A 27772-nucleotide genomic window follows, 5' to 3' on the forward strand; every position below is an offset into this window, starting at 1 on the left:
CTAATATATATTTGGCAACATTTTGCTTAATTTTTTGACACTGACATTGACACATTTGTGTTATTTAAACTTTTTCAGGTTATGTTTATCAAAATATAACAAATACAAATATTGGGCTAATTTATTATTACATTTATGAAATGTAAGACAAAATGAGTACAACGTGCAAGTATTGCAATGAGCCTGAGAATAAACAGGATCGCCCAGGACTAATTTGTGACACCTGTATATGTTTTGTGCACTTAAGTTGTTTACGAAGACAAGGTACTCCTGGCGACTTCGTTTGCGATATATTCTTTGACTTTACGTGTGCAGATTGTTCTACGGATTCTGAAGAACAGTTTTGGCGTAATAGATTCACTTGGTAAGTCATATAATATAGATTTAATATACTATTATTATTTAATACTTTAATAGTGATTTATTAAAGTACATTTGATATATAATAACCGGTTTTTCAATTTATAATATTTAAATCCTGTTTAAACATACAATATTGATACTACTGCTAACGAAATTATACAACTTATAAAAAAAATAGTTTGTTGTAATAAATACATACAAATTCTAATCTGTTTACAATCTAATTGTAATAGTTTAAATCTAATGAAATTACATAATTATAAAATACTATACTAACTGCAATATTTTCTTTCTATTCCAGGGTTAATGTGCTTCTGTTGACATTAAACCATCTCAGCATTCAGATGCAAGGCATCAGTAATCATGGCTTCTTTCATTATAAAACCCATATATGTTCTTTTGTTGATAGATATTGGGTGCAACTTTTTGGAGACCAATTGTAAGTTCACAAATATGAAAATGACAAACAGAGATGTTCCATAAGCATGTACAAAAAGTGGTCTTATAGCTTCAATAGTGATATCTTCTAGATAACTTTTGTTAAATACAAACCAAATGACTTTGATTATTATGATAAGTAAATTAATGGATTATTAAGAGAACTAGGTGTTATTATGATTCACATTATATAAAGAATTATGTAATGGTAGAAAAAGCTTAGCTTAAAACTGAAAAAATAATCCAATATGAAAAAATATGAATAACTGAAGAAGAATCTTTGTATATATTTAAATTGTATGAGGCATTTCAATATAGTAGTACTCATATTTAATAGTCTTAAATTTGTTGGATTTAATTTCAGTAAACAAAAGAAAAACTGGGTTGGAACAATAGCTGGTGTACTCTCAGTGCACAGTAATCTGTTCTTCCGGTCGGGATCTATTGCACTCGGGGAGTCGGGATGGTGGCAATTGCAGCACTATTTCTCCCCAGCTGTTGCTGCACACATATGTAAATATAATTTGGTTTGCAACTGCTTTATTCAAAATTACCAGTACAATTTCTGACCTCAGAAGTTTTTTTCTTTTTTTCCTTATGAAAATTTTCATTTTACTAGAAGAATTCAGGTACATGTTTTGTTAAAAAATATATTATTTAAAGGTTAGTAAAACCCTAATGTCAATCAACATGAATGTGTTTGCAACTTGCATGATCAATTATATTATTATATTTGGCAAACAAATCAAATCCTTACATCATCAATTCGCCACCAACCTTGGAAGCTGAAATATTGTGTGATGTGAGCCAGTGTAATTACAATCACGAGCAGCATAACACCTCAGTTGGTGGTGAATTGGCGATTTACACAAATGTATATACACTTTACATATACTTAATGAAATTTACAAGTCAGTTTATATCAGTTTATGTCAGTTTCCCTACAATTTCCCAAGTTATTCTTCACCACAAAGCATAAGAGGAATTACAAATAATTACATAATTATGTAAATGAGCACAGGCCTGCAATATTTAGTTAAGATTAATATTTCTAACCATTTTGCCATCTTAACTCTCACTTATTGTTGTAATTAATATTTTTATTTATAATACAAAACTGTATACATATCATTACAGGACATTGTTGTCCTAATTCGATATTACAGCATGTTTAACAATATTTAAAATAAGTCTACGTTATATATGATATAGTCCAAGTGGCTACAGTTGTGAGTTCACTCAGGCTGCAATAAAACAAATCTACCCTGTCGGCTATGACGTTGAGGGTACGTAACGTGCGCGTCTGTGGCGCCTCCTTGAGCAACTTGGTTCGCCGTTGGGCAGCGCTGGCAACGACGGTCGAGGTCTCCGCCACACATATCTATCTGGGGCGCACAGACTCAATACCTTATAACATAATATGTCTCATTTACAACGTAACATCTCAATACCTTATAATATTTTAAATTTATTTTTCGCATATTTCATTATTTTTAGTACAAGAGCTGGCCCGTGATAGACCAAAAGGTGGCCGCACGCGAAATCATATGTCCTTGGACAAAACTATATTCATCGCTAAAGTGACAGAAATGGGTAACTACTTTGTGTATTGTTTGTTTGGACTATATACAAAATTATTTAAGCCTACAATCAAAATTTACTGCTATTTAAAATTACACAAAAACCTTAATATTTTTAATTATATTAATTTTATAAAATTAATATTTAATTATTTTTTAGGTTACCAAGATTATCTTAATCATAAACCTGATCGTCCACTGGGGAAAACCGACGAAGGGCCACCCAAGAAACGTCGCTTGGACACAGATGAGCACAGTGGAGTGTCAACTTCCTCTTTCAGTGAACCATTTGATTCTGACATGAGGTGAGTAGTAGATTACTACAATTAGAGACAATTATTACTTGCCTTGGTCCGCATTAAGAGCCGAGCTGGCCTAGAAAGAGCCGAGTTGACCTAGTGGTTAGAACACGTATATCTTAACCGACGATTGCTGGTTCAAACCCAGGCAAGCTCCACTGAATTTTCAAGTGCTTAATTTACGTTATACATATATAATTGTTCTCGTGTTCGGCGGTAAAGGAAAACATCGTGAGGGAACCATGTGTCTAATATCAACGAAATTGTACCACATGTGAATCCACCAAACCGCATTGGAGCAGCTTATTGAAATATGCTCCTTGCCTTCTCCTCAAAGGGAGAGGAGCCTTAGTCCAGCCGTGGGAAATTTACAGGCCGTACATGTTGGTCCGCATTTGCGTTGAAGGGCGTTAAGTTAGTTTGTTTTTTTTTTTTAATACAGGAAAGATTATCTTGACGATACAATGGATAGAGAAAATCAGAACATGACCTTCGTTACCGCAAAAGACAACTTCACGGATGTTGAAAGCATCTTCAGAGGGTTTCAGTTCACGCCCGCCAGCCAAGTAGCGCGAGTGAGTGTACTGCTTTATTTTATTATCGTACACTGCATAGTTATTGATAGACTAAGCGTAAAAAAAAACAATAAGTTGTGGTCTTACCATTACCGTCCGTACCATACCGGGCACTCGGGGCACGTGCCCAGGGTGAGGTGCTGAGAGGGCCCCGAAGAACCAACAATTTGTTTTACACGTTTATGCTCACGTTGACTGCTACTTGCTGTTGACATTATATTTTCGAAATTGTCATATTTATAAGAAATAACTAACATATTTATCAAAAGACTAGGGACGATAGTTGATATTAAAAGTAGAAGTATATTGTACAATCATTCAAATTCCTACGAATTTACGAAAATTACCGCATTTTTAGGATACGGAAGTCCTGTGTGGCGCACAAATCCAATAAAGAAGCACGAACCCTGTACATACGAATTATTTAAGCTAGTCAGCAAACGTAACCGAATTAAACTTTTGTTTACAGAGCGATACGTCCAGCTTACATTCAAACAAACCGTCACTACACTACGATTCGGACTCGCACAGCTCACTCAACCACACAGAGTTCCAATCTGACGACGAAAAATGCCGCGAAGCTAAGAAAAGTGAAGCGAAAACGAAAAAAGTCGAGGAAAAACCAGTCTTCAGGGCGTACTCCCTGTTTTCCTCGCTTCCCAATTCCACGGACATGCCGTGGATAGAGAAAGAACCAGAGGATAAAAAGAAAGACTTAGTTAGAATGACGGAATACGAAGAGGTCCAACTATTGAAGACGGTGGAAAATCTCATACCCAAAGCGAAGGACTCGAATAAAAAAGCCGATCTGTACAGACTGAAGGCTAAATTAGCGCTACGGAGACTGAAACGACATCACCATTTGCCGATGTTTGATTTGGATAAGTAAGTATCCAAAATTAAATAATTTTGCCACTAAATTGCCGCCCATCTTTTATATATATTTTTTACTCTGTACTTATCACGAAAATAGCGCTTCTATTGTACAAACGTGTTTATGTATATACGTACTTCTGTATATGTAACATACGTTCGGTGTAGAATAAGGTGATGAGGATACAGAGTATCCATCTTATTAAGAGTACACTGTTCCCTTTAGGACGGTGAAACTGTTGGGTGGCTACGTAACAGAGGACCCGAGGGTGGTAATGAACGCTGAACGTGTTCTGGACAGATTCCAAAGATCGGTAAGAAAATTCAATTTAAATTTACACATAGTTTATAAGTCAGTTCATCTTAAAATTAAGTTGCCCATTTGTACGTGCTACCAAATAAATAATTCTATCGAAATAAATTTAACCCCCGGTCGCGCCGGTTATATGCGTGATGCAAAAGTGAACTATTTTTGAGTTATCAAGTTTTTTAACTTTTTTCAAAATAAGTCAAAAATGCAACTTCAAAAATTTATTTTAAAAAAGTATCAATTTAAATAATTTTTTTCTTCTGAAATCAGAAGAAAAAAACCCATTGTTATAACGTTTTTATAAATATAAAAACGTTAAAACAATATAAAAACGTTAAAACAATGGTTTTTTTATTATTATTAAAACAATAATTAGAGGTCCAAATTTATAAATGCGAGACGGAAAACGATATTATTTCAATATCTTGTTGATTTTTTAAACCAACCATTTCGACAAACACCTTCGCTGCCAGACTCTGTAGCACAATGGAGAGCATGGTTTTCTGTGCAAGTTATTCACGAAGAGGTCCCTGAAAGGAGAGTTATTTTTTTGTTGATTCGTGCTTAAAGTGGATTTAGGACTTTTTTGAAAACAACAAAATATAAAAAAAATACTGACTCAAACCTTATTTTCTAGAGTAAGAAATCTCTGCCCGGTCGTGTTTATTTAATTTATTTAAAAATATACCTTTGTTTAGTATCTCATAGACAATCTATCCGGAACGATATCCAGCACTAACTACGGTACGCTACTGCTGTCGCACATCGAGCCGACGGTCTTCCGTTCCCCCTACTCTGGGACCATTCTAAAACCATATATTCGAAGGGACGCGACTACAATGCCGACTTGGTTGAAGCTTAGAGACGAGCTTTTAAGGAGAACTCATAGGTAATTCGAACCGAGAATTGTTTCATTTCAGAGAGAACTTTTTATGAAATAATGATCAAATTAATTGGTCTGTTTTTTGGTATATATATGTAATATATTTTAATTTAAAAGTATTCACCTCCTCTAATAGACAAGCACAGAGACAAATAAAAACCATTCTATCTGAGATTTTCATTCCCCTAATCAAAGACAGTGAAAAAAGTATCGCTTTTGCTGAATTACTAATGATATCTGAGTTGGTATCTCTCCAGCTGGGTTTATACAAAGGTTTTCCCAGCGTTATACTACATCATTCGTGCCTCACTTATTTCATGATCTTGTTGAGAGACAAGTGTGATGGGATCTGATACCAAATCGAATTTCGCAGACACATTAAAGACTACGAGCCTCCCCCGCGCCCCCCCATCGACTTCTCGTATGTGCGTCCGCAGCACATAGCGGCCGTCAACAGTCTGTGTGCGCAGTTCTTCTGGCCCGGCATCGACTGTGAGTACACACTGATATCCGAATTATCGATGTGATATTATTTACTCGAAACTATAAATACATTATAAAAATAACTTTAATACTGATCAATTTAACGATAGTCGTTAACGTATTATATCGGTGGCCAGTGACGGAGGCGCTGCAGTATCCGGAGTTCAGCTGCGTGGTGACGTTCGGTCGGCTGGTGGTGGGCTGCGCCTTCCTGGTGCCGGACGCCGGCGGGCAGGCCTACGTCTCCTTCGTGCTGACGAGGCCGGAGTGGAGGCGCAAGGGACTCGCCGCCTTCATGCTGTACCATCTGCTGCAGGTGACACACACAGGCAGACGTCGCCGTTATGTTAACCCTTTGCTCCAATGGTTCCTCATCTAGCCTAAAATTATCAAGCTAGTATAATAAAAGGAGCTTGATCCAAATTTTGAGAATTGTTTACCCTTTAATTATTTTTTTAAGGATTATTTAATTGACTATCTCTCTGTTAGGTTTTTTTTTACAGCAAAAATGCTTTATGTATGATTACAAAATAATGTACACTAAGCAAAAACTGACTAAATCTATTGTGTATATTATGAGCTACTGTTCTTATTAATATTTATATTTTTTTCAGACCTGCACAGATAAGGATGTCACTCTACATGTATCACCTACCAATCCAGCCATATTTTTGTATCAAAAGTTTGGTTTCAAAGTAAGTATTTTATACATGAAAGTAAAGTATTTTCAATTCAATATTTTTTCTTGAAAGGAAAACCCTTACTTCAAATCAAACAAAATATTTAATTATTTAGATTTAAGGCCTAATTCTGAGAACCCTTTCTATTTACAACTTTTTCCCAGATATTGGTATCCAAAGAGTTTTATCAAAATCAATTCAATATTTTTTGTAAAATATTAATTAAATAGACAAAAAATAGTTACAGAGCATTGTCCCCAAAAAAATTCACAGTCAATTAGCCCAGTAAAAGTTTAATTATATGTTTAAATAATATAAAAGTGCAATAATTTTACTACAACTAAATTAAAAAAAAACAATATGTTACTTTAAAATATTTATTTCAAGGCTTTGATACAAATCCTTCAGACAGAAGATAGTCATATATCTTCCTTGTTTTATTTACATCAATTTTAACAATTCTTCTTGCATCTAACAAGCGCAAAAAGCCCAGCTTATTATTTTCAGTAATAAGTATCTTTTTAATTTCCAAGTAATTTCTAGGTATTAATCTTATGTTGGAACACAAACTCTTTTCGCTCTCTGATAATAAATGAAAACCCGGTAGATCAATGATGTCTAATGGCAATGATGCTTTTCTATACCTCTTGCCGATGGTATTTCCAAAATAAAACTTATGCTTGACTGGCGACTGGCTGTCAAATTTCTTCATCATTATAGATGTAGCATATCTCTGTTCCTTATAAGCCATATCATTGTCTTTCTTTAACTGCATATACAATCTTGCCGAGTATAAAGTTCTCATGCCATTTCTACGATATTCACACAGTCGCACAATCCTATTTATTAAATCTTCTTCTAAATTAAGAGATTCCATGAACGCATCAAATTGCATGCCTGTCATGAATTGCATAAATGGTAGGAGACGTTCAGATTTTGGTCTCGATAATGTACTATCAAACCTTTTTAGCCAAGATAAGAGTTTATTGGGCATGATGAGGCCATGATTTTGAATCACTTTGTATCGTCGTTGCCTCTCTTTCAGTCTTGTGTTCAGTGCACTCACTAAGCTAACTTTTAAAGCATCCATACAATCATCGTCATCATCAGAATAACCATCCTCTATGTTAAATATGTTTTCTGCATTGTGATCATAGCTCAGTTCAAATTCGGATCTATATGCATTGTAGCCTGCTAAGAGTTGATCTGATTGATTATTTCTAGGCGGATTTGTACTCAGTTCTGTGTTGAATAAATATGGTGTCAAGGGCTTCAAAAATAAAGACTGTTCTGTTTCTGGTATTAGTTTCAATTCAGTATATTGAACTTTTTCAATATAATATTTCTTGTAATGCTCTTGACATTCGAGTTTCGATCGCGTGTGTACACTTTTCGATATTTCCTCCCAATTACCGTAACCGTACGTCGAGAGTGCCGATAGCAACTTACATTCCTCTTTTGCGGACCAATTACAATTTTCAAAAAGCGGGAAGTCATTTCTCCTTACCGCATATTTATGATCATTTTTATGACTGCCCTTCTCTTTCCCTGACGCGAAACAAGAGCTACATAAATTTGTTTCACATTCACAACATTCAATGAAAGGTTCATGGGCGATTTCCGCACAAATATCACATTTTACTTGCAATATATCATTAGCCATTATCTTTCACAGGTTGAGGAGCTGATACAGGATTTCTACGAGAAATACTACGACATCGATTATAAAGGCTGTCGGCATGCGCTGTTCTTGAGATTAGTTCGATGATTAAATGAACTGTTTTCTGATTATTCGTTCTTTCATTGAGACCATTAATGTCAGTTTTATATTTACAATACTTTCCTAACTTTATACAGATCATTAAAAACTACACGATACTAAACTCGGTATTTTAATTCATACTTATTTTTTAATGTTGTTTCCTTCATGCATTGTCAAATGTCAATCATGACAATGTCAAATGTCAATGTAGACTTGTCAAAGTATCGGAATAAAGATATAGAAAGCTAATGTAAAACTTTACAGATTGAAACAAAAATTAAAAATCATATTCTTATAAATAATTGTTACATAATGTGATAATATTAAGATTTATTATTTATTGAATATGTTCGTAACTTTCGGGATGAACTCACTTCATAAAAATAAATACTTTGTGTTATATTTATTTTTATTAATTAATGAAATAAAAACAGGAAATATACTGTACCTTTAACCAAAAAAAAATTTTTAAATTAAAATTCTTATACCCACTTTGTATACTTTTTAAGGAATTTAAAAATGAATAAATAACAATTATTAAAACTACGGTTAACTTATTATTTTTTTAATATAACAAAATATTAAAACATTTATATACATTACATTTGTGTACATTATGAAAATCTAGAGCTGTAGACCTATTTGCAATAAAGTAGGCTCGATTGGCGTAACTTTTGATACTGAATATATAATATAACAAATTACAAGCAAACAAACTACAGCGATTTCAGAGCGAATACGAAAAAAAAATACTCTTACTTACTCTTCTAAACTTCTTTAAACTGATTCTGCATTTAAGAAAAAATAATAAAAGAAGAAAAATAGTTTTTTCTTAAATGTTTATGAATAGGACTTTCTACCTAAATATAGTGCAAACATGATAACTGATGACCTCCCGTGGGGGAGAAGTTCGTTGACTTCTCCCCCACGGGAGGTACCCGTACGTCACGTTCCAAGATTCGATTTCTGATTACGATACATTGTTAATTGGTACCTATATTATAATCACATTAAAATGTCAACCTGTTATTAAACCCTGCATGCGTCGTTTATATTACAATTACGACTCGGATGACTGTTAATGTAAATAAATAAATCATTAATTAATATTAAACAAAAAAAAGTATAGGTACGGTCAAACTACAATACCTTAGCCTGCTTTAAGGTGTAGCTATTACATGTTTGCCGTTTGGTGACATCATACATTATAAGACGATTTGGACACAATTTCCTTTACACATCCCTGAAAAAAATTTACTAAAAAATTAGAAATAACGTGTATTCATTATTTGTCAAAATAACTTCCGAATAATAAAGAATAGGAACAACGAAAAATTAAACCAATTTTCCTAGCAATAGCATAATACGTATACAATGAAGTTGCTTTACTATTTATTACGTTTAACACGTTTAATAAACTAATAGTGTAAAATTTATCGCTATTAGTTTATTAAACGTGTATAAAATGTGTACTGTGTTTTAACATTACCGTTTTTCTTACGCATATCGCTTAGCGGTTCAAAGTTACACGCGACATAGAAACACACAGAAATTTCTAGACTATTCTGGACGCGTTTACTTACTTTCTTTAACTGATATACTTCGTACACCTAATTTGTGTGTATACATAATATGTATGGCATAAAATGTCAAAATGTATATGATTAACAAATAAATCATTAATACAAAATTAATTTTGGCATTACTTGATGAATATTAAACGCGTACACGTGAACTGTTGGCTGTTTCTTGACCCACATTCTGTTTTATCTCTCACGTGTTTGATGCTCATATAATCTCAACACCATACCTTGTATTGTTTTAAAACATAAAATTTTATATATTCGATGTTATTTAGGAATATTTTAAAAGTATAAACAATATTAACATTGTATTCTAATATATATTTCACATTAAAATTGTATTGTATGAGTACTTAAATAGTTTTGATTTGCTAAACGATCATAGTCCTTTTACTCATGTATCATAAAATAAAGTAAACCATACTGTCATGAATATAAAAACCAAAATATAAATATTTTTTGCACTGACTCAATCATTACCTATATTTCTTTTTCTATCTCTTTCTTGAATACGAAAAGCTACGTCACAAATAATAAGGCAGTTTTCAATGGGTATTTAGCCATTACATTAATTTTCATACCATTTTATTTTATTATTCCAAAGCTTGTTGAACTGTTTTTCTATTGGTTAGTATTTAAAAAGTCGTCTGTCATTGGTTAGTAATAACACAAACATAGCGTCACAGTTAGTAGCTTGCAATTGAAAACTAACTAAATACAAAAGCGACGTCAAGTCTGCACTCGGTGCTTGGTTCTAATTGAAGTCCTAAAATTATATTTATCTCTTTCTAACACGTCTACTAACCATATAATTTTCATGTTGTGTCTCTTTTACTCGTCAAGTGAAGGCCCTAGAATGTTCTAGACGTTTTAATGTATATATTTTGGCGCGACGACAGCGCTACGTTTCATTCATTTGTGAAGTAGATAGTGTGAACTTGTGAGTTGTGTTGTGAGTGGATATATTAAGACTTTCATCTAGTTATTAGTGGATTTCTAATTAAACCTACTATTGTAAGTATATTTGGTACGTTTTTTATGCATTATAATGTTTTATTATAGTAGAAAAATTAATAATCAAGAACCAAATCTTCTGAAAATAGTGTAGTATTGCGCGGTTCATAAGTCTCCAAAAATGGTGTCAGCGAAAACTAAAAGGAATCGTTTCTTTGTTTCAGGATAAATCATCAAAATGGGAAAGGATTATTACAAAATATTGGGTCTTTCGAAAGGAGCGACAGATGACGAGATCAAAAAAGCTTATAGAAAATTAGCACTAAAATACCATCCGGATAAAAATAAAGCCCCCGGGGCAGAGGAAAGGTTTAAAGAAGTAGCGGAAGCTTACGAAGTACTGTCGGACAAGAAAAAGCGCGAAATCTATGATGCTCACGGGGAGGAAGGACTTAAGGGAGGAATGGGTGGACAGAATGGACCAGGAGGTGGCCAGTCGTTTTCGTACACGTTCCATGGAGATCCGAGGGCGACCTTTGCACAGTTCTTTGGTTCAGCGAGCCCGTTCCAAGCATTCTTCGATCTGAACGGCACAGGTGGAACGACGATGTTTTTCGACCGCGACATGGATGTTGACATGGACCCGTTCGCGAACATGGGTATGGGACAAGCAAGACCAGGTGGCCCCGGTGGCGCCTTCAGAAGTCACAGTTTCAATTTCCACGGGTCTCCTAACAGAAAAGAGAAGACTCAGGATCCGCCAATAGAACATGATTTATACGTGTCGCTTGAAGATATTTCCCGTGGTTGCGTAAAGAAAATGAAGATATCTCGTCGTGTCATCCAACCAGATGGTACATCGAAAAAGGAAGACAAAGTGTTGACCATCCATGTAAAACCTGGTTGGAAAGCCGGTACAAAAATAACGTTCCAGAAAGAGGGTGACCAAGGGAGAAACAAGATCCCAGCTGATATAGTGTTTTACATTAGAGACAAACCTAATCCATTGTTCAAGCGAGAAGGCAGTGACATCAGATATACAGCCAAAGTTTCACTCAAACAGGTAAGAATCCCAGATTAATTTATTGTTATTCAATCCTTTATTCCTATGGGAATCCCATTGGTATATCAATAAGTTTATTGATTCACATGATGCATTTAATGAACTCTGAGTCAGCACATTACTATAAATTATTAAACAATTGTTGTTTGCATAATACTAACATATCAGTATTGTTAACAATATTACTAATTTTTTTTTTTCTTTAGGCTCTTTGTGGGACAATAATTGAAGTGCCAACCATGTCTGGAGAAAAACTGACTGTCAACCTTCAAGGTGAAGTGGTGAAGCCATACACTGTGAAACGATTCCCTGGTTATGGACTTCCATTCCCTAAGGAACCTACAAGGAAAGGTGATCTGCTTGTTGCATTTGACATCAAATTCCCAGACCGCCTGAGTTCAGGAGTGAAAGAAATCCTCATGGATACATTACCAAATTAAAATATTGAAGACTTGGAAATCTCATTAATGACTTAGGAGTATTGTAGCCCATTTGATCATGAGGACTGCACTTTAAAGCTCAACTGTTACAATGGGACATTCCTATTAGGTTTTCAATATAAAACTTACTCATTTTATGTTTGGGAGGACAAGAGTAAGTCGAGAGTTGTTGCAGAAACTACATTCTGGTAATGAGCACACTCATATATAATGCTCACTATCCTCTGCATAATAACTCTGACTATTAATATACAGATTCTATTCTTCTTTGAGTAAGATGCTCTGCATTATAGAAAAAGAGATAATTAATTTATTGACAAATATTGTCTGTTTATGATAGTTAACAGAATTAGCTAATCTTGAGTGTCTGAGATTTTTCATGCGTTTTAGGATGAAAAGTGGAATGGTTGTGAAAGTTTATTCCGAGTGTATTATTTAATTTTGTAAGATGTAAATATTTAAGTTGTGTAAATATTTTGATTAGGGCAGTGATTGTAAGTTTTAGGTTCAATATTTCATACTGAAATAAAACTGACAATTGTAGTTTCCAATTAACATTGATTCAAATACCTAATTGCAAAAGTTGTATATGTAGTATAGTATTTTAAAGACTGTAATCCTCTATTCATTGTTTGATTGACAAATATAAACTTATCACTTATAATTACTGTTGAAATGGTAATAATAAAATATTTAAATTATCTATGGTTTTTGATTTCACATATTTCTATTTAATTTATCTTCACATTCCTATATTTACAACATTCTTAAAATAAGTTTGAAGCTAGAATAATTTTAGATGTGTTTATTGCAAATAAACTGAAAATAACTGTGGGACATAATATAGTGGCACTCTACATTAAGTATAGTGTATAAACAGCTGTAAAGGAATTAGGTGACGTCATCACCAGTTGGCACGGGGAGAGGGCCTTGGCGAGAGCTGGAAGAGTGCGGCCACAGAAATGGCGGGTTCGTTTCATTGTATATAGTTGATAACTCTTAAATTTATTTCATTTTTGTCGCTGATATTAAATTGTTTTAACCTCACTTAACTTCCAAGTTAATTTAATTATGAAACAAAATTAATTATTGACCTCTAATATAATCTAATGTATGCATAATTGCATTTTCAAAATAAGCTTAATCACATTTGGAACCATTGTACAATAATAAATAGAAGTCTATCATATTTACCACAATGAAAAAGATTTTATTAAAGTTAAATGATTTTAAATATATTTTTATATATTTAGAATAAAAAAACTGTTTTCGTGGCTGCAAGCCGCATTCAGACATGTGCGGGCATTGAAGAGCTCTCGCGTCACTAGTAAAAATATCCGCGGCGCCCGCCTCCGCGTTCGACTGAATTAATTTTGATTATAACTGATTATTCTATCTTTTTTTTTATCTCAAGACATATTTTAATAAAATATCTAATTTATAAAATTACAATAATATTAGAAATACTGGAACAAGAATCTTTAAACCTAATTATTTAATTTGGTTTACGATTATTTTTACTTTCTGTTTGTTCCACTTTTTTTATTGTCTTTATTTATTAAAAAGTGACGATACATTTTTTTAAGTTAATAAATGATTAAAATTACATAATTTGTTGTAATTAGTGTCGTTGACCTGAAATTCGTTTGCATTATTCTCATATTGCATTTCCTTGTAAGTTAATAATTACTTATGTATAAATATGTAATGTAATATCGAGATACATTATTATATTCCTATTTCTTGGTTTATATAAATTAGAATAGGTCATTGACAGCGGCACCAACCAATGCAACCAAATTTTTGACGCAAGTGGAGTTCCAGTTATTTTCAATATTGGGGAAATACGCCGCTAAAAGGATTTTTTCAACGGAATTGGATAAATACATTTCATTGTATAATAATAAAATCACAATAAACTTTTAGGTATAATTGGTCTTAATTAATATGAGCTTTGTTTTAGGAGAGTTTTGTACTTCTGTACGAATAGACTATAATAGTGAACATCGAACAGATTTATTAATTGGCTATGAAAGATTGTCGTCATTGCGTTCGACCCTCTCTGGGATAGATTGCATCAACTCCATACAATGTTGTAGTCGTGTGCTCATTTATGGTCAACATTGTCAACTAATAAATTTAAATCACATGTTAAAATATATTAATAAAAAAACGTATTACTCGATAAAATACTAAATAATAAAAAAAGCTCGCAGTTTGTATACGTTGATGATTATGTAGAATAAATATCAAGGCATAGATTATATTTCGCCAATGTTACGAAGGATGGAGAAGACACGAATGACATTGATCGGTACGGTTGAGATAACAAACTCAATTAAATCCTTTACATTTCTTATAAAAATCTATTCCACCCACATCTAATAATAAATAAAAGAAATGGGTTATTTATATCTTTTATCAGAGGAATAAGCTCCAAATCTTATCACGAGTAGAGTAGGCTTACTTGTTACTTTTATATCTCTTTATAATATAACACAAAAATAAATATTTGTAAAAAAATGCGTTATTGAAAGTATAGCGTGAAGCAGTTGTCACTCATGGCATGTATGTTAATAATAATTTCAATAAAATATTTTTTAGTCAAATAAAATCAAAAATTTGCAATTGAGATTTGGTGTCTACATAAGAACCGAAACTGTCCGAAATTTATAATAAACTTTACTGATATTTTCGTTATATTTTATACTTAATGTACCTACCTGTAAACCAAAACAAAACATTATTCAGGAAAAAATATCTGTGAAAGTAAATCAAAGATAATTCTAAAAGTTCGTTGAAGTATTACGAACATTGTGTCCTTCTTAGCACTAATTTATTGTATGGCATGGGTATTATTTTCTCGGAAGTAAGCGTAAGCGTAGGCGTAGTGACATTGAAGTGAGTGTCCAACTTTCACTTATTAACTATAATTTGTCTGTGACGTATGCTCTAGGTGAGATAGTATTTAAATTAAATCTTAACCGCGATTGTATTGCTTTTATTCTCTGTAAGAAATTTCGTTTGGCTGAATATCCACATAACCTGTGACACATAAAAAAATTAAAAAGGCTTAAATTTATATTTGGGTTATACATTATTCTCTAAATTAAATAGGTAAAAATATATAATAGTAAAAAAAACTATTGTTATTAATAACTCGCAAAAATAGACACAGAAAAGCGGATAACTGAAGTACCTCGATACAAAAATTTTAACACCTTTTCATACTCTAGGTACCTGCTGATTCTGATTAATTCTAATATACATCAGAAATAGTATGACAGTGCTTTTTTTTCTATAATCTATTGATGCAGATTATCAACAAAAAGGCAATTTAAAAAAATGTAGCGACGTCTTCTTTTAATTTTTACTTTTTAATTTAAATATTTTTGTACCTACTGGTCTCAGTGGCTAAAATATCTTAGTAAGTATATCTTTCAAGTATATATAATCTAAGAATTTTGCAAATAATTGCCTAAATATATCAACTGTAAATACTGTACCCGCTTACTCACTTCCAGTGGTGAATTAAATTAATAGTAAGCTTATCACAGGCAGGATATCCTGACTTAATTTGTAGACATAATGGACATAGATTAAGAATAAATGTTTAATGTTGGTTAATATCAAACTAGAAAATTTCCTTCGTTTAACTATTATGATAGATAAGTCACAGCGGAGATCAATCATAAATCACACATAAATAATGATTAGATTTTACAAGCGATTATTAGTAATTAATAAAAAATATGCGAGTACTTAGGTCAATTCATTTAGTAACATAATTTTATAATCTTAGCTTTCATGAAGGCATTATTTATAATTTTAATAAATATATATATACATTAAATTAAAGAAATTTAATGTATATATTTATTAAAATTACACTGATTCAACCCGATTGCATACATCGTAATATTAATCAGTTTTATCACAATTTTATCTACAAAAATAAAAATAGTATAATAAAATTGTATGTTGTTATTACTGTTTTTATTATACGCATAAAATAAAACGGCAGAATCGGACAATGCAGTAAGTCGATATTATGTTATGGCGCCTGGGTGCCGAACGTGACCGACTTTACTCGAAAGTAACCGAACTTACTCGAACAATTCTCTTCGTAGTTCATTCGAGAAAGAACTTCGTACGCGCGACGCGGTGCGGTTTAATCAAGTCGAACCGGTCGGTATCTGCTGTGCAACAGATATAAAGTGTATTATTTATATAATATTATGTTGCTCTTTAATCGGTGTTGCCACATTGTTGTTATATATTTTACGATGCTTTTAGATCAATTATAGTTAATTAATTTTGCTATGACTATTATCTATGTACCTATATTTTCCTAATGTAATTTTTGGCTTCCAATCTGAGGGTACTTTCCGAAGTTACTTTTAATGTATGTCTTATTTTTTTTATTTACTATTACTGCTATAGGTACCTGTTTAAAATGATTCAAATATAATGAACGAATGCAATGGTTAATTTATTCAATACAATGCAATGTTTTTATTTACTTTGTTAATATTGGATTTTGAAATAACAATTAAATTTTCCCTAAAATTTGGGAAAATTATGTTTGGTTTATCCGAGCGTTAATAAAAAAATATATACACGTGCTCATTTCAGGTCACGTGTTTCAAAAACGTGACTTGCAAACACACGCGAGCGTTATTTCACCAACTATAACTTAACTACTTTAAGAAGTCTTTGTCTTCAGTGTGATTACTAGTTATTATATGTCTTCCCAACTTATTGAGATTGTGCTTGGTCTGTACATGTAGTACTTGGAATGCGAAAGTAGTCTGCACTACTGTAAAGTTAAAGAGATGATATTGTGTTTGCCACGTTTAGGAGACTTTAAGTTTATAAATTGGGTATTTTTTTTCTATCGCTGTATCTTCATGGATGCACTGTCTGATAGAAATAAGGTTGGTTGTTTGGTTAAGACCTTAGGAGTATAAATGATGTACACAGAAAATAAAAAAAATGTGGCTCAAACTATTTACAATTTACTTTATCACGCTATACCTTGTAAGTTTAATTTTCTAGAATTTTCTTCTGTTTATGGTACTTACCTATACCACTGAGGATGCAGTGCAGTCATTCGCGTACACGCAAAATTAATCTTTCTAACATAGTGATAAGGTTGTAAATTTCTAAGCAAAATATACTCTACGTAATTACTGAGTTTACTCTAAGCGTAATCAATCAGTATGAATAGGTAAATATAATAAAGTGTACGTGGTTCTAGAAAGAAAACCCAACAGCTAACATCTGATAATTTTACGCCAGTTATCACCGCATGTTCTCAATGTACTATTTGCTATATACCATCTCATAAATATGCAATATATCTCGTACATATAAAACGAGTATTACTTCTTACTTAAATTATGCAACGGATTTTATTGCGATTTTCATCAATAAACAGTGATTATTATTTATATATACAAGAGGAATTATGTGAATAATAGGTATATGAATATTGTAGTAGACAAAAGCCAAAAATTTTGAGTTTCCTATTCTAGATCTAGATAGAAACATGATTTTTTCTTTTTACGTTTGTATTTCAATCTAAAAGTTGTATATATAGCCCGTAAACGTGTAGCCGGGACGGGCAGCTAGTATCAAACTACATATAAAGTATGTACATGGTAAAGGTATATATATATGTAATATTGTTTATTTATTATATTGAGATCGAGAACAACCAGCAAGAAAATGGAAAAGGTGTTTACTTACTTTTAATTCTTATAATTTTTATTCTTTTATAAGAATCAATTTAATCAATTTAATATATCTATCGTTTCGGCTAAATACACGGTAATAGTCAATCACCCTTACAATTTATTTTAAAATAATTAGGCAATAAGTTAATATTAAAAATTTGAATAAAAAAATATTTAGAGTTTCCGTGATATCCCTTTTATATAAAAAAAATCGACGACAACGCCGCCTAAAAGGTCCGTTTATAGCAAAGTTTATTATGAGTATCCACGTAATTAAGTAAAAATGAATATTTCATCAAAATTATTAAAGAGTAAGAGAAGAGTTACAAACGCACGCACACCGGATTTGTAAACATACAAAGATAAATGAATATATTGCTTATTAAGGAAACAAACAATATTATAATTCGTGCCATGTTGATTGTTATTATATTTTCATAAGTTCCTTATGTTATTCATAATCATAACCAATCAAATTACCACGTTAAACAGATGCGTTTATTATACAAAGCAAGATATTAAATAATATTATAATTACCTAAATAAAAATGGAGAAGTTAGAAATTAAAATAGATAACCGTTTATTAATAAGTATTAAGTATTTTTGAATATTTATAGCGAATAGAGAAATGAATATAAAAGAAAAATAATCATAAAGAATACATTTTCATGTCTTAGGCTAGGGCGCCAATGTGTTTAAAAAGGGCTAATTCATAATTTAAATTGTCTACATCGACGCTTAAACTCCCGAGCGGAAACTGTCAGTCGCCCATTTTGTGTAATGCGTAAATTGATGTCGTCAACTGTTCTATGTTCGACTGAAATCTTGAGTCCCCTTGAGTTTCAAAATAAAACCTCGCACGTCGTATACGACGGAAGTGAAATCATTTGATATTTGCATTTCGAGTGTGTTATCGCCACACAATCTAATGTTATACTTATTTACAGTAAGACAATTATAATTATAATAATTAATAATCATTCATTAATTGACGAATGTAGATGTCAAAAAAGGTTTTAATTTTTAATTTCTTATAAAGAAATATATTATTTTCACTGGGTTTTTTTTGTAAGTTCATTTCGATCTAAATAAAGTAATAAATCATTTTATAATCTTGTTTTATATTTAAAGAAAAGCTTATGAAAAGAAATGTAGCTTATGCTAAATAAAAAGTCAATATTTAAATTATTTTTCATATTCATATAAAATATTTATTTTAAACTCATATTGAATATCCATGGTTGATATTTTTGCGTGATAATGAACCGTATCCACTTCATTTTTTAATAAATCATTCGCAACTTTTAATGTATTAACTTCCATTGATACATAAATGAAGATTATAATATATAATAATAATACTAATGAGGAGATGGTTGTGCAGGTAGTAGGGATAAAAATACTACAGACTATTTCTGTGCCAAACTTCATTCAGACCTGTTAAGCCGTTTTGTCTTGATTGAGTAACAAATATCAACCCAACCAAATTTACGCATTTATAATATTTGTATGATGTTTTATAAAATGATTTAAGTTACGTTAAGACTCATGAGCGTCGGAAAGCACACCTTAGTGCCCAAGGTTGGTGGCGCATTGGCGATGTACTGCACCAATGTCCATCAGGTACCTCGTTTGCCCGCCAATCTACTACCATCATAAAAAAATCTCATTTCAGCTATATTGGATTGCCGAGAGAGGAGAAAAGAGTGCACTTATGTAGCGTAAACCGCAGATCTAGTCTAGTCTTGTCCTCCATGCCCGAAACTTAGTCAGGAAGACATTATTTATGATAAGGCTTATTATCAAAAATTAGCATTATATACCTATTAACATAATCATTTTGTGACTTCCTGAAAATATTTCTATAAAGATATTCGGAGCTACAAAATATAAAAAAAAACAATATTCCATAAATGTATTTTCTAGATAAAGTCACAATTATTATACTGTATAATTTTCACCTTAATACATTATTGTGACTAACGTTATCTAAACCTTACGACCTCTCCGGGTGTTGAGCAAATATTTAATTAGTACATGGCTTGTAATTAAAATACGGTTCATTAAATAATTTATATAATATTAAAATATTTTTCTATTTCAAGTGTTTAATTATTGTTATGTGTTTAGTTCTAATTATTTTAAAAATCCAAAATTAAAATATACTTTTAATCCTAAAATTTAAATAGAATCATTTTAATTTAACGTTCCGAAATAAATATTTATTTTTGATACTTAAATTTAACAACAGCAGTTAATAATTTATATCTATCGAATATCATATCTTTTTTATTGTTGGTAAATATTTAAATGATACCATCTCACAAGTCACAAGTGCTATTGTATGTTATATAGTGATCGAATCTTCTAGAACTTGGTTGCCTTATCATTCCACGTGTAGACCCGGCACGTGCGGTTACGTGAAGAATAAAGATACGCCTGGGCACGTCATTAAAGGTATAATTAGGTATATTGTAATTATGTGATAACTGTTTGCGTAATGTAATTAAATTGTTCGTTGTTCTTTTAAACTTTTATTTATTTCAAATTAGATAGCTAAACTATAAATAAACAAGCAAAACGATGTGCCTGTAAATAAACATTTATTTTTATTTGAATGCTGTTGTTTTTTTTTTAATTTTGTTTTTATAGACGAAGGTCTTATAATTTTGTTCCAACATTATTGTGCGCATATTTTATTATTATTGTTATTTTCGTTTTAATATTAGATTAAAGCTGCGTCGATAGCAAGGCGTTCGAGCCAAACGCACGGAGATTTTCCAATGTCAAATGTAATTCAAAATCATTGTCATAGATAATGGATCGCATAGATAAGATATTATGTAAATGATAAAGTGGAATTAGTAGTAGTTGATTTTCGTGGACGATACTACAAAACATAATATTTAATAATTATTTAATGAGCATAATTATATTATGAGAATACTAAGTTTCTTGTCGTTTCATCTAGAATTTACATTCCGAAATGATGGTAGTTTTCCATTCTGTGAAACTACATAAAAATTATGCTTCCTTAATAGTTTATTTTTTTATATCTACTTATATTATTATTAATTTTTTTTTTCCTTTTCATATTTCACATGATATAAGTTTGGTTTATATACATTTTTACACTTGTTAGTTTTTTTTTTTTTTTATTACCATACATTTAATTTTACTGTTTTATCTCTTTTATATATATGTTCACTTCCAGATTAATTATTTGTGGAAACTGTATTGGTATGTGTGTTATTTAAGGTTTATAAGTTTTATGTAATATAAAATATGCTGTTTGTTTCACTTACTTACAAATAAATAAATAAATTATATAATGTAGAAAAACTGACGCGATGGCCGTACCATAAACAACTTAAAAAAATCGGAACACATATTTCGCAGAAAACTTTAGGCTAAATTTAAAGAACGGCCAGGTGAATCTACATCTAACCCAGTTCGTGATATATTTCATTCATCATGAACAATGCCCAGGAGGGTTCATTACTTCCTAATTGGGTCATTGCGAATGAAGTCGAGGGTGCAGCAGCTTGGAGCAAATAAAAGTTCATTGAACATATTCATTTTAAATATTAGGTATATTTTAATTTCATCCGCGTCAAATATAAAATTAACTATTAGGGCCCGATTAACTTTGGGGCCTACTAATATATGATCAGAGTATGCAGTCCTATTCAGAATTAATTTATTACCTTATTCCCCAAGTTTTGATCTGCCTACAATACTTTATGGATGATCCCTGTTTCCAATACGAATGAAATTGAGATGGGATCACTTATCTTTTTAGTATTATCAAAATCGAATCACAAATATAAAAGTTATTACTGAACAAACACAAAATACTCAGTTTTGAAAGCGGTTAATAATCGCAAATTAAATGAATAATGAAGTATATTAGTGTATACTTTGCTCCTACATATAAATGTATGAAGCGTCTGTTTATCGCGCTGCAATGAACTCGGGACTTCCTGCTATACAAGCTTTATCCGATACTCGTATTCTGTTTCAAAGTATAACTTTACTTATATTTAATTACATTTAGAACCATCCAATAATTATAATAACCAAACTAACAGGAATTTGCATTTTTGATTTTGTATTCGCTTTTGTTACTCGACTGTAATTTTCCGCGTGCTCCGTTTACGTTTAATAAAGTATTTGCAAAAACTACACACGAATGACGAATATCTGTCTATATATTATTTAAAATTATAAATATCACAGCGGTTTATTTGATGGGTCCAGATTATAAACACTGTGATATATGAAGAGAGATGACTGAACACTTGACTACTGTGAGAGATCAGACGCTAACGTAACTATGAATCGTCGTCTCGATAAAGCACATATTTTGTCAGTATGACCTCAATCGGTCAAGACGTTTTTATATATTGTTCATATGCATATAAATAATATGGAAATTTCTCTATTCAATATTGAAGCTTTAGTTAGCTACACTTTTTATTATGAACATTATGCAGTTATAGGTATTATTTAACTAATACAATAATTCGGCTTAAACGCTTTTACATAACGTTGAGATGATCGCCTCCAGGCTATTTCAAATAACGAAAATATATCTATTGTTATAGTACATTAAATCAATAGTTGTAATAAATGACATTTAAAAAAAAATCCCGCTGAGTTTCGTTCGCCGGTTCTTCTCATGTCGGAGATATTAATTTCCGAACCGGTGGTAGATTTTTAACTATCAATATGCAAGTTTAAGACTTTTATATTGAATAAAGACTAACTAATCAAAGACGATGTGATTTAGACATCATTTGATATATTCCTAATACACTTATATATCGTAAGTCAAACAGTCAAACATAGAATGGTTGTGTTGCAGTAAAGATCATGTATTATGTAAATAAAGGAATAAGATGTGTCTCATGGGAAATATTACAATAATTAATTATACGGTGAAAATAATGGCCGAGTTACAATTGACGTAACCGTGACGTGATATACAACAATGAATACAATCATATAAGGAAAACATAAACGATGACGTGCAGACGTTTTTACCGCATAAGGATAGACCGGGGCTGTCTTCAAGTGCATACAACCAGCAGACTTAATGACGAACACTAGCAATCAGATCGGTGTTCCGGTACGATGTACAAAATAAAAATCTGTTTAAAAAAAACAGTGTAAAACGTTCTATTTATATTTTAACGTGGTTGTTATTTTTGTTTTGTATAAAAGCCTGCAGTATGGATGACAATATATGTATGTAACTGGTGCTAAAAATAATAAGCGAAAATGAGATAATTAACAAAGCTAGAAAATAATTGTATAATAATTTATTTTAAAGAAAAAAATACAAATAAAAAACAAATTAAAATATTCTTTAATGAATTTATTTCAAAGCTACCAATGACTCGGAAAGTAGAATCTACCGTGAAGAACCGGTATTGTAACTAACCGGTAGAGGCTAGGGCGTCAAAAAGACGATAAAACTGAAGATTCTATAATCTTTTCTTGTTTATATCTTTAAAATCCAGAGCGTTTGTTGTATAATCAGCGTCATATATAAAGCAATAAATAATATTACCAAAAACATAGAAACATCTAAAGAGATCAATAATATTCGTACAACCAAAGTCTAAATATTTAAAACATCCATTTTACGCCAATATATTGGAGCACGAACATCGTCAAATGTATGAGTTCATTCCAATTGTCTGTTGTGTAATTAAAACGATAACAAGCAAAGCGCCAGTCGTTTCTAGGCATCCAAATAGTCGAAAAGAATTGGCTTATAAATTAGGCCACTTGTAAGATTTACTAAATGACATATTTATTTTATGGATGCTGGTGTTCGATATATTTTTTGACGACCTCCGTGGTCGAGTAGTCTGCACACCGGCTTTCATGGATGCGCCACTCCGAGGTCCCGGGTTCGATTCCTGGTCGAGCCGATGTAGAAAAAGTTCATTAGTTTTCTATGTTGTCTTGGGTCTGGGTGTATGTGGTACCGTCGTTATTTCTGATTTTCCATAACAGAAGCATGTAATTACCGAGAATTCTCGTACCTACACTTAATCTTTATTTACATCTGCGATTAAGAAAAACATGGAGAAGCCGTGTATTTGCGTAATCGCAATAGAACATCGTCTCCATAAAAAGCGAGGCCTTCGTTCAACAATAAGAATATTATAATATTGCCTGTCCAGTTGCTTACTAGTCTAGCTAACATTCTAAATATATTATTTGTTTGATAAACTGTTTCAATATTATTAATTACATAAATGATTTAAAATATAATGTTACCGTCTTTTTGGAAACAATAAAACTCGCAAATTAAATAACAAACTCATCATCTTTGAACTTACTCACTAGCTAGCCACACACATTGACACTCCCATTCAATGCCTTCGAGGGGTGAATTAAATTAAAAGCCTATGCCTCGCCCATGTCCATCTCCGTGATACAAACTAACTCCATACCAAATTTTATCTAAATCGGTTCAGTGGCTTAAGTATGAGGAGGTTAAGCGATGGGAGTTACTTTCGCATTTATAATACTTATTAGTATAGATTTTAGTGAAATGTTTGTCTATGTCTTGTTTATCGGCCATATCTGTAATCATTTATAGCGAAACTTTAAGTCTATACTCGTATGGGCATACTACATACTAAGTTTTTGTTTTAAACTTCAGGTCAATGGGTTTATTTATCTAAACTTTTAATTGTAATCACTATTTTCAATATTAAGTAGAAATAATGTAAGGTACACTGATGATGACAACACTATTTGTAAACAATGACGAACACACTATTTGTATTAAAAACCTTTTGCACACAATTTTTCCAACTTCTTTTTTTAATTTGACAACGGGGGTAGTTTGTATACTTACTGGAATCCGGTTGTAAAACCGTAAATTTGTCCCACAATAGCGTTACTGACTATTCAGGCGAGTACCAAAGATTTGCGGGTTAATTTGTGCTATAATAAAAAAATATACGATGTTAATATGTTGTATCTTTGATTTATAAATATAGAATGGTTATAAATGAAGCAAATCATAAAGAATGGTATGAGGCAATTAAAGCCATCCACATTAAAATACGAAACGCCGTACGTTGGCGTTATGACATAACGAATGCATTTCACTGTGCCAAATGCCAATAGATGCCAATCTCATTCTGTTAATGCCAATTCAGTTTTATTTACATCTCAATGCCAAGGCGCTTAATGGAATGGCTCGTTTAGATTGTACGTTTTAGTTCATATATATCATGAACAAGACTATCACCGTAGCAATGTTTTGGTAATCAGTTTTGTACCTGAATTTATCGATGTGTGCTTACGTAATTTTATTACATTTAGCCCTTTTATCCATAACGAGCTTACCGTATACCGAGACGGGGTGTAATCAATGCCAATTTCCGGAATCCAGACTACCAATTTATCAACAGAAAATCTGCCACTCTTTCGTGACCCCACTCGGGATTGGAGAATCAAAGGTGCCTTAAAGGTTTTACAAATGTAATAGTCATAAACAGTAAAAAACGCGGGTAACATTTTTAAGATACATATGTAAAGACTGGGACTTGGTAGTACATTATTGGTATATTATTTAACTCTTTAACTTTTTTTTGAAACAAGCATTTCATTGTAAAAATAAAATAACTAATAAAAACAGTATAAATATTATTAAAAATAAATAATTAAACATGTGTATTACGTGTTAATTTTATAATAAAAGACTAAATCAAGAAAAAAATATCACTAAAGAAAAAAAATTGCGACCTTGCAACACTACAGTTGTTATGTCATACTCAATCTAGCCTAGCTAGGATTTACCATTTTTTTTTTGCAGATAATATATTATAAATGTTTCTTGTTACAACGGTGTAAGGTTCAATTTTCTGTGTGGTTTTGATTGATTATTTTTGTAGTAACAAGGCTAACACCTTCCTACGGTAAGCCAAATAACAATGCAAAGGATCTGTGAGTCATCAGGACTTTAAGAGTTTTAATAATAAGCCACTTTTATGAGAACTTGATAAAATTTATACAGTTGGTCCAACTGTTTGTATAGATTGTTTAAATCACCTTTATATAAATTATCTATCTCATCTCATAATGTATAAAACATTCTTTAAAAAAGTTAAAAACGTATCTGTAAGTTTGTATTTATGCATTACTTGCTGGTAGGGCTTTGTGACTCATCAGATATTCTACCGCAAAACAGTAATATTTAGTATTGTTATGTTCCGATTTGAAGTCTTAGTGAGCCAGTGTAGTTTCAGGCACAAGGGACATAACATCTTACTTTCCAAGGTTGTTCGTTTATTAACGATGTAAGAAGGGTTATTGATTCTGATAGCGCCAATGTCTATGGGCGGTAGTGACCATTTACCATCAGGTGGCCTATTTCCCCTTCCGCCTACCTAATAAAGAGATACGTATAAATAGAATATTATTATAATAATAATAAATAATATATTGAAAATACTTTTTTCATAAAAATAATTAGGTATGTCCTGTTTTTGAAAAAAAAAATGCCACAAGAGATTAATTCTAAAATATATTACTAAAATCTAATTCCAAGCATTCTATATTAAAATATTTTTTATAAGCACTTTAGATTGTCTCTTTATAGTTAGGAGTTCAAATTTAATGTAAGGCTTTTACTGAAATAAAGATTCTACCGGCAAGAAGCTAAGTACCTGGAAGTATTTTTAAAACAAAAATATATGTGATGTATGTTTGTTGTTTGATATCAAATGATACAATTAAATTTAAAATGTCCGTATATAAGACAATGAATACGAACTCCGCACTTTTCGTCGTCTATGTCGCATATGACATACAGAACCGTCTCAATCTATGCTGGGCACCCATGAATTTGGGGCCCTCTTGGTATATATTTACTACCACGTACAAATCATTTGCTTATGGCCAGGCCTTAAGTATAGTTTCAAATAAACGGTGCAGTAATTTTCGTATATTCGTAGGAATCTGATTGGTTGTACAATCTTATGGCTATTTTATAGCCTTTTTTGATAAATATGTTAGTTATTTCTTGCAAATATGTATGTACATATTTACACTTTCGAAAATATACATAGCAGTCAACGTGAGAATAAACGTGTGAAATAAGTTGTTGGTTCATCGGGGCCCTCTCAGGATGGGGGCCCTGGGCACGTGCCCCATGTGCCCTATGGTAATGATGACATACCCTACTGTATCAACTACAATATTATCAATATATAATATCGATCATATTGTACATGACTTATAGGTAAATAATAATGATAATACTTAAATTGGTAGTAGTTTTGTAAAATTAGCTGTATCTTACATATAAACGAACACACGGCTTGTCATCTGTGTATTCTTGTATTGCATAACAAGCTTTATACCTTCTTTTATTCATCATCAGCGTCATCATTATGATCAGCCCGTATTATTACGTAGGATCGTAGGACGTAGATCTTCGGGCCTTCTTACCATCTTCATTAATTGTATATGATTGTGATATATTTATCACTAGTTTCGCTCATTATCTCGGTATGAAAACGTAAATTTCATCAACTTCGGTTACGGGGTTTAGCTGTGATAGAGTAACCGACAGACAGACAGAGTTAATTTCGAATTTATAAGTAATATTATTATTGATCTGCTTATTTTTTTCAATGTACATTATATTCTTATACATATATACATATATTCAAATAAACAGTAAGTATTCTACTATGTTTAAAACATCCCGAA

At 31.7% G+C, this 27772-nt stretch overlaps 3 protein-coding genes across 3 annotated transcripts; 2 read left to right on the plus strand and 1 right to left on the minus strand.

Annotated features, from left to right (window-relative positions):
• The first annotated feature begins 67 nt into the window (after positions 1-67).
• On the plus strand, positions 68-8275 carry LOC125065945 (cysteine-rich protein 2-binding protein). Its single transcript, XM_047673807.1, has 13 exons — positions 68-364; positions 665-802; positions 1166-1314; positions 2299-2394; positions 2542-2686; positions 3123-3255; positions 3725-4140; positions 4355-4442; positions 5137-5327; positions 5695-5813; positions 5942-6120; positions 6419-6499; positions 8160-8275. Exons 1-13 carry the CDS (start codon positions 153-155, stop codon positions 8250-8252), a joined length of 2040 nt encoding a protein of 679 aa, XP_047529763.1. The 5' UTR covers positions 68-152; the 3' UTR covers positions 8253-8275.
• LOC125065955 (transcriptional adapter 2A) lies at positions 6867-8393 on the minus strand. The gene has a single exon (XM_047673818.1). It carries the CDS (start codon positions 8145-8147, stop codon positions 6867-6869), a length of 1281 nt encoding a protein of 426 aa, XP_047529774.1. The 5' UTR covers positions 8148-8393.
• A 2330-nt stretch (positions 8394-10723) lies between these two features.
• LOC125064986 (dnaJ protein homolog 1) lies at positions 10724-12955 on the plus strand. The gene is made up of 3 exons (XM_047672361.1): positions 10724-10843; positions 11008-11846; positions 12053-12955. Exons 2-3 carry the CDS (start codon positions 11022-11024, stop codon positions 12284-12286), a joined length of 1059 nt encoding a protein of 352 aa, XP_047528317.1. The 5' UTR covers positions 10724-10843; positions 11008-11021; the 3' UTR covers positions 12287-12955.
• The last annotated feature ends 14817 nt before the right edge of the window (positions 12956-27772 follow it).

This window comes from Vanessa atalanta, chromosome 1 (assembly GCF_905147765.1).
Source record: "Vanessa atalanta chromosome 1, ilVanAtal1.2, whole genome shotgun sequence".
Lineage (NCBI taxonomy): Eukaryota > Metazoa > Arthropoda > Insecta > Lepidoptera > Nymphalidae > Vanessa > Vanessa atalanta.